Source organism: Geospiza fortis, unplaced genomic scaffold (genome assembly GCF_000277835.1).
Source record: "Geospiza fortis unplaced genomic scaffold, GeoFor_1.0 scaffold173, whole genome shotgun sequence".
NCBI classification, from domain to species: Eukaryota; Metazoa; Chordata; class Aves; order Passeriformes; family Thraupidae; genus Geospiza; species Geospiza fortis.
The window spans coordinates 92,994-106,299 of record NW_005054334.1 but is presented as its reverse complement, the minus strand read 5'-3'; the positions used below and the strand labels follow the sequence as shown (position 1 = coordinate 106,299).

At 39.9% G+C, this 13,306-nt stretch overlaps 1 protein-coding gene across 3 annotated transcripts; it reads right to left on the bottom strand.

Annotated features, from left to right (window-relative positions):
• Positions 1–2,525: 2,525 nt before the first annotated feature.
• On the bottom strand, positions 2,526–12,528 carry CUNH12orf75 (chromosome unknown C12orf75 homolog). Of its 3 annotated transcripts, none has more exons than XM_031057810.1 (5): positions 12,419–12,528; positions 6,821–6,856; positions 5,788–5,877; positions 4,982–5,022; positions 2,526–3,617 (listed from the first exon to the last, which is right to left on the bottom strand). In XM_031057810.1, the coding sequence occupies exons 1-5, from the start codon at positions 12,487–12,489 to the stop codon at positions 3,610–3,612; spliced, it is 246 nt and encodes an 81-aa protein (XP_030913670.1). In that variant the 5' UTR covers positions 12,490–12,528; the 3' UTR covers positions 2,526–3,609. The 3 variants fall into 3 exon arrangements, with proteins under 3 accessions (XP_030913670.1, XP_030913672.1, XP_030913671.1); XM_031057812.1 differs by having other exon boundaries at positions 5,798–5,877; XM_031057811.1 differs by having other exon boundaries at positions 4,982–5,017; positions 5,798–5,877.
• Between the last annotated feature and the right edge of the window lie 778 nt (positions 12,529–13,306).

Sequence of the window (13,306 nt, the reverse complement as noted above, 5' to 3'; positions counted from 1 at the left end):
TTTGCAGAAAACAGATCAGCAGTGACTCACTGACTGCTTGGGAAGCATGATTATTGAGAATTGCTAGACTTGTGTGGGTGACAGGGAATAGTGATGCCATTTCAACCATAGTCCCATACAGCAGAGTCTCCTTTGCCAGACATGCAGGATGAAAACAAGTAAATTAGTACTTTGTGTTCATTAGAGACAAATTTCACCTCTATGATTTTCTGCAGCTTCAGCCTTGTGTGGACTTTGCTAGGAAAACATTTCATTTCTAGTGAATGAAGTTCTAACTGAGCTTACACTGGCTTTTACCAGGTATTCTGCAACTCTCTTAGTGACAAGATTTAACCCTTGAGCAACATAGAGGCTTAGAGTTGTCACATCATCTGAACTACACCAGGATGTGTATGGCACATAAAAGACAGGCAGTATTTCTGTCTGGGCTACCCAGAAACTGAGAAGTTGGGCACTTACAACAGAGCTCCTGCATTAAGTAGAAAGCAAAATAAATGCACTGTCTCATTAGCATAATTCAAAAGAGAAGCTTTGAGGTGATACAGTTTGTATGAGACCAAAATTTGCAATATAAGAGATTGTGTGTTGTTTCAATCTTATGTTTTCCTACTCCAGAATTTTTCAAGATTCACGAGTTCAAGCATAATATTTCTGGGCTACCAAAGAATTTCAGATCAGAGACTGTGAGATTATAAAGCCCAAGTCAACTCTTTGCTGAATTATTTCCACTGGCTCCTCAGGTCTGGCTGGAGGAACAGTAATCACTGCAAGGAAAATGGTATTACAGCCCCAACATTTAAATGTTTATTTTTCCCAAATGGTAATTCAAGATGTTTTGACAAAACCAAAGTATATTCCTTAATAATAACTCTGGCATTCAATGGCTCCTTGTGTTCTGTTCTCAGTTCTCCCACTGAATAATCTTTTGAGTGCCTAAATATTCTCCAAGGATGCCGTCACATGCACAGCTGGCAGCTGGCATATAGGGTTTATTTTTTGTTCCTCCTCCTAACAGAAATATCCATAGACTGTAAGTTTTGAAAGAGCAGATACACTCATTTCTCCATGAAATGACATGTGCTTTTCTTAACAAAGGCGGCTCACCATAGAGGACTTTTCATGAGCAGAAAATCAGTTCCCTAAGTGGAATTTGGCCAGGACAGAATACAGCATACTGTAACACAGTTTCTAGATTCACGGATCTTTGGGAAAACAAAAGACAAGAATCTGCAAATTGAAGACAAGAGCATGGTCATAGCTCTTTAGTTTGTTGGCACAGGCTTGCATAGTATAAATGAATGTATGTCTATTTTAGAGGTTCCAGTCTGTGATGCTGCACATTTGTCAGTTGGTCAGTAAACTTCTGAGATTAAACGACACAGAGGAACAAAAATATTAAGAAACCACTGTACCTCACACACATTCAGAGGATGAAACATTAAAAGACCAATTCTGCAAAGTGCTCCAAGCTTCTCTGTAGCTCTGCACAGGAAAAACAAGCAATGATGCGAACCAAGGAAAGTACCCCTTGCAACTGTCCCACCACCAGCTGCGAGGAGCTGTTCATTAGTAATCACCTCATTCCTCCCTCTGCCCACACATGAAGCTTCAGAGATGTCACTAGCAGAACAAATGATGTTCGATTTTAGCCCTGTCCACCTTTTTGATAATTCTTCCCAGCAACTGAAGGACAGAACTGGATAAACAACTGGGTTGATTACTGGCACCAGCTGTTGGCTTTTTGAGCACAATCTGAATGCTGATGTATTCTAGGACGACTGATGCTTTTTCTGCTTTGGGAAAAACAATCGTGATCAGGTCAGGCATTGCTCTGTACTAAATAAACTTGTGCAAACCATTTTGGCCATTTGTGGAACATGTGAAGTTGAAACTATACCCTCATGCTATGGTAAGCAGGTAGGAGAAAAGCCTGCATGTTTATCACCCAGGGCTACTTGAGTCCTCACCAGTCTGGCTTGCAAGAACAAGACACTGCAGATGCAATCTACAGACTTTCATTCATACTGAGAGATATTTTAACACCACATCTTAAAGCTTATTTCATCTCAGTTTGAGGTTGACAGTCAAGAATGAGATACAGGAGCTGGAAGCCTGAAATCATTGATAACCCAAGTAGCAGACTGCTAGAGAATAGCAATAAATAATGTCACAAATAATTAAAAGAGGACAAGCAAGGAATACTTTTAAATATCTCTTTTTGCAAGCTTCACATCAAACTACTACTATATAAAAGTGAAAGCTGCAAGTTACTGGAAATCATAGTCAATGGTAGTTCATTGGCAGTAATGGGTATCAGTGAAAAGGGCAGGAATTTCACGGTTCACGGTGGCTTATTTCTTCATGCCCAAATTTTATGGTTTGTTGTTTTCTTTTCATTTTAAAAATGGTCATGAATGTACAGTAATATATTAATATGATGCAGATTGGGTGGGGTTTTTGTGTTTATTTGATTATTTAAAGTGTATGGTGTATTAAGTCCCATTAAAAAGAGTTTGACTAAAGAATAATGCAAAAGGCTTTAGTAGTTTAAATACTTATTGAGCCATCTGTAAATGTACAATCTGTTTTATGTTCTATGTGAAACTTACAATTGCTATTAACTTAATGAATTTTAAAACCTGAACAATTTGCTAAAGTAGTAATAATACTCATTCTGTTTCAATTTGCCATACTGGAGCTGCTTTCAGATGAGACAGGGATATAAAACTCTAATAGTGATCAAAAATACTGTACAGGTCAGGAGGGTGCAGCACTGGAGTTTAGTCCCACTATCTCTGAAAATACTATCACTTCATCCTTATGCAAGGACATGTTATTATTATTATTACATGGAATGGAACACATAATAGTTTATTTTGTTTGTATTTTTTTACATGTAATACTTTATAAAAGATATAGCTAAACTAAAATATAAACAGACATGTAAATAATAAAATTAAGTATATCGTTCTGATTTGAATCAATTTCCTTGAGCAACATCTTTTTACAAGGTGAAAATTAAACACTAATATTTGTCTCATGGTATAAAAGGAACAGTAATAATTATAAAGAACCTTAAGGTCTTAAGCTTGTTTCATCCTATTCTTAATATTTCACAGCAAAATTATGAAAATTTGCAATATTCCCCAAAAGATGCAAACCTGTCAAATATATTACTCTGAAGTAAAATAACAATTAATTTACAGGAATCTACCATAGAAACTATTTAATGGACAGTAGTGATAGTTTTCTATATAAAATCTATCAAACTTTTTTTGAGGAAATATATGAAGCATAGCTGATAGCTGATGGAATCTGCAATATGGCCACAGAGAAATAAGTTGCAGATCATCAAAGTTAGCTCTTGTGCAGAAACATCCACCATGAGTTCACTAATTTCATCTTTCACTGGAGAACAGCAGGAGGTTTCCATAATGGAACTATCATTGGAAACAAATTCAACGCTATACTTTAAGCTTTACCCGTAGTTGGAACTTGGAACAGTTTGGATTTTTTGGTGCTCTGATCTCTCTTGCTCTCTGGAAGGCTGTGTAAATATCAAAATCTTCAGCACAAAGACAGCTCTCTCCAAAGCACTGGCAACTGTTCTTAATAGACTGTTCCAAAAAAAAAAAAAAGGAACAGATTTAGGTAGAGTGGTAAAACAATAGTGGAAAAGCAACACAGGAATGTTCTATACATAAACCAGAGAACTAAGCTGTCACTAGAAACTGAGAGATTTGTAGTCCATGAACTTCAGACACACACGCACATAAATTTGTGGAGCTCAGAGGAACCGTTGCAGATTTGAAGCTGCTCTTCTGTGTAAGACTTGAGTCAGCAGCTAAGCTCTGATCTTGCATGAATGAAGGCAAAGCACACTTTCAGCTATTTTAAATAGCAAAAAAAAGTCAAGTGATTGATTATATCCAGCCTCAAGCATTCAACTAAAGCACCTAGACAAGGACCTAAGCAACTCAGACTCTGTTCATAAACCACAGCTGGAAAGCTGCAATCTCAAGATGGTGCTGGAGCCTTGACCTGGTCAAGGGTGATGGTGTTTCTAGCTTAGACATCTCAGCCAGCTTACTGAAATTAGCTGTGAAGACCACCTGAATTTCTCTCTGTTTAGGACTGCTCCTATAAAAGTTCTGGGGCTTTAATCACTCTTATAATAAAGGCACTTATTATATGTGTTCTGCTCTACAAGGCCTGCATCCAGCACCTGCATCCAACACAGTCAAAACTGTTTCTCTTCACTGAAATTAGGAAAGAGCTCTACTTCTTATGGAAATTGTTGGCAGCTTAATAGTTTTCAGCTCCCCACTGGCTAGACATCAAAACAATTCCATATCAAAATTTGTCAGTGTTTATTTAGTTCAAGTACTGAATGGAAACTTGGTTTTTATTTTTTCTGCAGACGTGAATTAATAAAGCATTTTTTTTTAAACTTAGTCAAAACTCTTCACTCAGGAATAGAGCCTATAAATCTTCAATGTTCTATTATAGCTGGTGGAAAATGAAGGCCCCACAGATACTCCCATAGCAAGGGGAAAGCTCCAATACATTACTTACTGGGTGACACATTATGGTCTTCAAAGTCCTTCCAAAAAAGGAGATGTTTTCTAACTGCAAAATCCTCATTCCTGAAAAAATCTTTGTCTCTGCAAATGCTGATCCGACGTACCTCACCTCTTATGGGAGGTCTGAGTACCACTAAGGACATTTGATTTTTATTTGCTCCCAAATGAAGTTTCCTTGCTTCTCAATTTTCACCAAGAAGATGACTTTACTACTGTCTAATTTATATCTGCACCCACTGAGAACTGGTCCCTGGTCCAGCCTTTAGAAGCTACTATGCAGCTGGAGATGTAATTTGGTGGTTCCCGGACCGACTTAGAGCATCAAAGGGAGCATTGCTGCCTTGTTCTGTTCAACAAATGCATGCCAAGCACATAATGTTAATCAAAACATACTGTACCTTGGTTTGTTTGCATCTTGATGTCTTTATTTCCTTCTAATCTTAATTAGAAAATGAAAAACAAAGATGGTTAAAATCTTTAAAAAAACAAAACAAAACACGTGTTTTGTTTAGTTAGTACTGTTCCAAAACCAGCTACTTTTATTTTGGTTAAAAGTGTTACTGTTTTTCATTTTCTTGTTTTGCAGCAAATTTTGAAAGCACCAGTCAGTGACTAAACTCTGTGCTGTACATATGTGACAGCAGCATTTTTTTGTGTTAAATCAAAAGAATATTACATTATTTCATAATTACATGTTTATGACTTGTCAATTAAATAGCTATAAATCTAATGCTTTTTCCCACTGTTCAAAAATGTAACATGGAAAAGAAACAGTTTCTGCTGGGTTTCATTTAAGAACAGAAATAAACCTGAAAGCAAGCACTTACTAACTGTTATTACTGGAATTCACCACAATGCAAGTAAATACCTTCAAAACTAAAAATAGTGCTGGGGCTCTGCAAGTGCATCTATCACAGCCTCTTAGTCCTAACAGGGTTTTGTTTTTTTTCAATTCACAGAGCAGTCAGAGAGTGGAGAAGATGTTCAGAAGACCATGTACCTACACTATCAGCATCTGCTCTAGGATCCTTCTGCAAAATTTTAAATAAAAGGGAACAATCCCTTTGACAAGTATAAATAGCCTCACAGCATTAAGAGGCTTCAAGGCTAGCCAGTGTGTTTGAAATAATACTTGATTTTTAAAGGACATACATCCTACTAGATAAAATGATCCCCAGAAAGCAAGAGAAAATAAATCTACAACCTGCCAGTACCTTTGGGTGCAGCTTTCGTCTGACTGGGAGCCATGGCAGCCGCATCCGATGGCAGGCCCACATACACCCCTCCATAGTTCCTGGTGGAGAAATAATTACAGGCACATCAGAGCTCAGCTGGGACACTTCTCCTTGTGAAAGGAGCTACTTTTTCACTCAAATTCCTGATGTTTATCATGAGATCCCAGCTGTCTTGTGACAATAATAAACCCCACCTGCACACCTTCTTCTGAGTATATACAGCTGAGGACAGAGCTAATCTGACACTGATGTTTGACACTGGGACCACCAAAGCACCACACTTCAAACAATGCACACCAATTAAATAGCACTTTTACCTCATTAATAAATGCAATCTGCTTGCCCCTGCTTAGGGTCACATGTAGAGAAAACTGTTAATATAAAGGAGCACAAGTGTCTTAGGTACTTTCATGGCCCAACCCTCTCCCTCTCTTCACAGACTTGCAGAGGATACTTTCTGGCTCCTGTACGAAAAGCAGGGACAGATAAAGGGGGGTAAAAAAATGGGTCCTTAAAGCCTCTACTGTGCCTGGAGTTACCTGCAGAGACTCCCTTTAGACTGCTCTGCCCTGTTAGGTGCTGAATTAATCACACCTCCTCCAGCTCCTGGGAGTCTGAGCCAATTTCTAATTTGCTTGATGACAGACTCATACTTCCTTCAACTTCCAGCCCAGCAGAGATCTCCCACAAGGGCTAATGTCACCTTCTGCGGCGGTGATGGTGTGAAGGCAGAGGCTACCAGCCCTTATCGAGCACATCACCTACAGCTGCAAGATAATGTGCTCTTTTTACCACCAAGTTCCCACCTCCCAAGCTCAATAACAGGCTGGGTGGACTCATCAATACCTGACTCTGTGTGAGATTTCCTCCTCTCTTTCTCTTTCTTCTCTGCATTGTTGGTGTTGCTGTGAGTTAGGAGGGAAGGAAGGATGCAGAACCGGTGGCAGAACTCGCTGCAGCCTATTGCAAATAAAGCTAACCCTGGTTGAGCAGAGCACCTACCTCCTTTTGTCATCATCTGATATGGATTCTTCTGCTCTGCAACATCAAAAGATACAAAGCATGTTAGCAGATTGTTTCTTTCAGGTGCTCCATGTCCATCTGGGTAAATCCAGAAGCAAGGGAAGAACTATTACTGACCCCAGTTTAAATTAGGGCATCCACCATTCAACAAAGTACTCACACAGGTATAAAAAAGGGACAATTTTCCAGTATAAGGTACAGAAGAAATAAAGGCTTGAGAAAAGATGCAGCTTACTTTTTATGACCCCCACCAGTGAGATCTGAAAGTAGATTTGGGAGCAGAAACACGTGAATTAACACTATTCCTGAGTGAGTCCCCACACTACTCCCCACATAAAAGGAACATTAAGGCTCTGCATGTAACAGGAACAAGCCTGGACTGCTATTCCCCTAAAAGAGGAAAGAAAGGCAGTGGGTGTCTGTGCTGGCATGTGAGTGAGGATGAGGAGAGAGAAACTTTCACAGCAGCTATTACAGAATCCAGAAACTGTTACAAGGCCTCTCTATAAAATGAGGCATTGCAATTCCTGTTGTTTGCAGACCAAATGCTGTTAATAATCCCATATAAATGGGCAATTACGTCTCCTTTAACTTTGGGGCAAAATCACAGGTCAGTCTGTAGATCAATAGAGTCACTGAGGTTTGATTCCTCCCAGTTATGTACTGTGTAGTACAGTGTAGCTGAATGGGAGCAGGGGTTAAAGTAACCAGCACTGACGTGAAGGCAAAGGTAATGCAAAAAATAAAAAGAATTTATTCTTATTCCTTCAGTGTGCAATGCCTGTGCTGCAGTCTCAGTCTGTGTCCCAACATCAGTCATCACACAAATCACTCACCCACCTTTGATTAAATATTCGGATTCTGAGCTCTACTTCCACGACGGGGTATGGATAGGGCAGCAGCTGCACTTTAGCTGGGTCTCCGACCAATTTATTTACTCTAAGAGGTTGATGTGCCTGCTGTTTAATTGCTGGGGCTCTATGCTCTTACAGGGCCCTGAAGTCAATGGGATTTTGGCCTGAAGAGCAGAGGGCTCATAGTGAGATGCAGTCTTAAGTGCAAGAAAATGCCCTTAAACCTCCTGGGAGGGGAGAAAATGCCTTAAAATACTGCTACAGCTTGGAAATTTTCTGGCATCTACCTTCTTCCTAGGGGACATTACCAACTATCCTTCCTGCATCACCACAGTAAGGGTACACAGGTCCTTTAATAGTTGAGGCGTGGAGAAAATCTTATTATTCTACAATTTTGCTAAATTATATTTATGCAGGACATAGCACTCCTTGTCTGCTGTCTTTGTCTACATCTTACCACTCAAGAAAGACTGATCAATAAACTCCTCATTTCCTGACCCTCCTGCCATCCCTTCCTGGAGGAACCAGAGACATGTCAGAAGGCATTTCCCATCTCCTGTGACCCCATGTAGTCACCTAAGTCATGTTACAGTCTTCACACACACTGACAGAGAATGCAGAGACGTTTTTTCTTGAGGACTGCGAAGCTGCTCTGTCACAGTGGGGGGCGGTTACTCCTGAAGAAAATGGAAAGCCTGTGTATATCAGTGGGTGGAAATGAGGATGTATTTTTAGGGGGAAAAAAATTCTACTTAAGGAAAGGGACTTTGGATCCCAAAAGATCACAAACAGTCATTTCTCTTGAACAAACTGAATGTGTCACAGGCTTGATTTTCTCATACTATTTGGAATATTTTCTATAATCCAGATTAACCATTGTCCAGAGAAAAGAGTCCTTTAAAGGCACCAAAAATTTCAGGCACATCTTGAAGCCTCTGAAATGGAGTTGTAAGAATAATAACCAATATTGTCCAACAGGAAATTAATGTTGTTTTGTTTTGGGTTTTTTTAATGTTTCCTGGTAAGAAACAGGGCCAATTTCTTCTGTTCCAGAAATGTTTTGTAATATGGCATCACTGACTATTACTGTAATTCTCTCACCAAAACAAATTATCCAGGTCTATGATTGAGCAGACGAGAGGGTTTTTCAACATTTTTCTTTCTTCCTTTCCTCTTACTAGCTATAAATCAAAGTAGTAATTTTGCAATACCTTTTTTCTTCAAATGCACGACAGCAAAAATAATCTAGAATTGTACAGACAACAGCTCTTGGGCTGGGCAATGATTGGGGGCAAACTGTTGTAGCCCTGCCAGAAAGAGGGAATGAGCAGAGAAGGAGTAACATGGGAGTGTGAGAGGGAAAAGAAAAAAAATTTGGATGATGGCACTTAAGGAATGAGCCATTTTACACACCTTTCTGGGGGCTCAGGAAGGAATGCTGCCCCAGTTTATTTACTACACATATTCACACACCTCTCACCTTCACAAGTGATGGCTCAAGACCCCCTTTTGCAGGGTGCCCACTAATTATGCATGTTTAGTGTCTGCTGAGCCACCGAGACAGCCGCTGCTTCTGTGCCGTGGCTGAGTGAACACGGGTGGCTCCACGGAGCAAAGCCACAACAGCAATGCTCAACCACGTGGGAGTGAGACTGGAGAGAAGCTCCTTTGGTTTCGGCACTGTTCCCATCTCCTGGGCTCACATGGACACAGGAGTCCAGCAGTCCTCCAGGGACAGCAAGCTAGGATAAGCTTTTCTGCACCAGGAATAGAAAGCAAAAGGAACTTAACAGTTCAAGGAGCTTTATGCTGACTGGCTGCTGTGTTGGTGCCTCAGATGCTGTTGACATCAGCAGAGTAACCGAGAGCACGGTTCTCAGCAGGTAGCATGGGCAGAGTCCTGGAGCCAATGGGCGGATTTAAGAGCAAATCCACAAAATGGCATTCTATTTACAGCTGAATAAGTGTTTCTTTTGGTAAGGTTTTGTCTGTCCCAAGAGTCTTCCTGTCACCCAAAATCTGAAAAACACACTTTGTTCATCTGTCAGCTTTTACATCCATCATTCCTATGTCCATTTGATGGTAAAAGAATCTGCCATTTCTCACATATTTTAAATGTCAGATGACAGGCATTCACACCAATTCTTTTCATCTACATTTTTCTTACCTCAGCTTTTATGGCTCTGTTTGTTCCTATCATTATAGAGACCCTTTCTAGATGGGCTCAGTAGTCCCACCAGTAATGATTCATTGAACTTTGAACAAGTGACAGACAACTACTCCTCAGATTCTTGGTGTTTCTTGGGAACAAGGGCCTTTAATTTGTATTCAATGCATTTCTTCTCAATATTTTGAAATGGAATTGAACTGTTGTATCCTTTCCTTCCTACTGTAACTAATACTCCCCCAGACTTAGCTACAGACTGAATACCACAGGCATTGCATTACTTTCTAGCATATCCTTTACTTCTCCTACAGCTAGGCTTTCCCAATTAGCAGTGATGAATGTTTCTTTATTAGTGGGGCAGGAGTATGGGCTGAAGCTGGCTGGCAGATCCTGGGTTGGAGCACAGAGGGCAGACATGTTCTCGGAGCACGTGTCCTTGTCACCACACAGCCCTCAGAGAGGAAGAGCCCTTTCAGAGGAAGATCATATCATCACCCCTATCTAATTGGTGGAGAAACTCCAGGCCCAGAGGGCAAAGCAGCTTCCTCACAGTCACCCAGGAGGGCTCCGAGCAGGACCCAGCCCTCTTTGCTTCCATCTGGCTGCGCACTCCAGGAGTCATGGTGCTTTGGCAATGAGTCACAGTCAAGAAATGAGAAACCTCATGTTACAATAACCAGATTTGGTATCCAAAAGCATGAAAGGATGGACACACCTAAATGTTTTTCTGGATCAAAACTGCTATGACTGAAATTTGACAGCAAAAGAAAAAGATAAGGGTCATTTAAAGAGAAACTTTAGCTGATGAAAGTAAAAAGGTGTAAAAAAGGTTTTGTGGATCTATAATATTAGTTAATACAAATCTGCTTTCTTCATTTCTATGAAATGAAAATAATTTTTCTGATAGTTTACTTCCTTCATAAAAATCTTCTGCCTGATTAGGGCTTTTGGGTCATCACTGCCATTCCTTTTTAGTAGGTGTGTTCTAACATCCAATGAGAAAGTTCAACCATGCTATTACTCATATGGACTGTTTGGCTGGCTCCACTATCCTTAATCTGGATGAGTAATAGCTCCATGATAGACCCTTTCACTTTGTTGAAGACTGCACAAGTAATTAATTTTTTTCCAAGTTATTTTGATACTATTTTGAAACATGACAGATGAACTCACACTAATAAGTAGAATGTTCCCATTTTAACTCCTGCAGCCAGGCTCTAAAAATGCTTACACACAGTTAAACACAGTTCTATATATACACACAGTTCTACAGATTCCATACCTTTAAGCACAGGAACATGCCTACAACATTCATAATTCAACAGTGCGTGAGACTTTGAAATTTAAAACTACTGATGAGCAAAAAGAAAGATGCAGTTCTAAGTCAGTCCTTAAATCATCTAAATTGAACAATAAATAAGGTCCTTCTGTAAATTAAACCAGTGGGTTTGTAAATACAGGAGTACTGAGGGCAGTGATGCTGCAGGCTGCATCAAGAAGAGGTTCCTTATAATATTCCCTTCTGTAATTTATTGTCTGGCACTGCAAGCCCAGAAAACAGACTACAGAGGTAAGACAGATCTCAAGAGTATCTGTGGCAACAGTGTTGATCAGCCAAGTGACACCTGTTGTTAGTTCTCCTGTCCTTGCTCTGTAATAGCAAGGACAAGCCTGTTGTTAAGCTCTTCCCTCCACTTGTTTATCTGACTTGACTGCCCTCATTTCTACACCAGGATTCCTCCATCTAATCAGAGGAGTTATTCTAAGCGAAGTAAATGAAACCGAAGGATGTTCCTATTGCATAACATAACAATCTTTCCCAGGTCCCTCAGTCGCAAACTCTAGTGGCAAATACCAGTTACATGAAATAGGAGAAGGCAAGACCTCGGGAGGAGTTCTTTATGGTTTTCTTTGGTAGAAAAATACATTTATGGCTGAATAAAGCTGTTCCTGTGCATTCCTGTATCAGCAAGTAAGTATAGCTGTAAAAAAGACCTTGCACATTTAGAGAACACAGGATGGGTAGGGTTGCCTCTGCTACCCCGTGTCAAACAAATAGATGCTATCTTTAATGCAGAGAATAGCTAGAGAAGGTGGGTACTTTGAAAAGGAAGTTGGACAGGTTAGTGGGTCTCATCAAAAGAGAGGGAATTTGTCTCAGGGGCTTTGTAAATTTCTCACTGGGCCTGGTGGAAATGTATGTGCTGGCTTCATACAATTACATGGACTTTGGAAAAAGGTGCACTGGCACATGGTGGGGAAAAGCAGTCTGAAGTAACACAACCAGCTCTGCTAGAAAACTGTCTCAACAGAAGCAGAGAAAAGAAATTTCTGTTAGAGAAATAACAAGCAAAGAAATCTGTAGAAAAGTAAACAAGACAAGGAGTTGTTTTGTGGAGATGAAAGCTGTCACTAAAGACAGTAAACATCTGGTTGTGTTGATTATATGTTAGAAGCCAATTAATCATGTATGACTAAATCTAGTATAAGGCTAGTATGACTGAAAATATGTCCAGGGTTATATATTTAAAAGAGTAGAGAAGAGTAAGTACTTACACATCTTTAGTAGTCCCTGTAGCACCTAGGACAAAAAAAAAAACCAAAACATGTTTACTAGGTAATGGCATAATCCTCTAAACCAACCAACAGTGCAGTAACTGTTTTTCTGTCTTTCTCTCCTAAACAACACAGAAATAGCAACAAAAATTTGCTACTATAAGAGAACACATTTCTCATGATTGCTACATTTATCCTTAATGTCTATCCACACAATCCCTTAAATCTATCACATCTGGGCCAGACTCAGTGGCCCAGTGTGAAAATGATGCTGCTGTGGACCAGTGCCCAGGTGCAGTCACTCAAGATGGGAGCAACATAAGAAAAAACTACTCTTTCTTAATTTTATATGCTTCCATTTGCTCAAAACTCTGGTGGTTTTGTCTGCCACAAAGTCGGCACAACTAACCAGGCAATTACTCCCAAGTGCCCGATTATTCTGCCACTTGGTGCAGTTGTAGAGCTGGCACGACATGTGTAAAATGCTGCCTCATTCTTCCTGCCAGATAAACAAAGTTTTATAAAATGACTAGCAGAACTAATATAAACATTTTGGGACACAACCCTTCCAAAGCGCCAGACACCTAACAAGATCAACCATCCCTTAATTCATCTTGCTATTTAACAAAAAACCAAAGAGACAAAAGCTGCCACCTGGCTGCCTGGTATAAGTGACTGACTTTCTTGTTTTGGTGACTCAGATGTTTCTTGCTGGGAGATAAACATTTACCCAAGTACAAACTCTTTCTTGTTCCTCCCAAGTTACTAATGTTATGTTGGTCTTGCTAGTATATAATTCAGCTGAGTAACTAGTAAATTATCCCTTCTATTAATTACAGAAGTTAGGGCAGACATTAGAAAAACCTTTCACTTCTCCTTTCCTCTTAG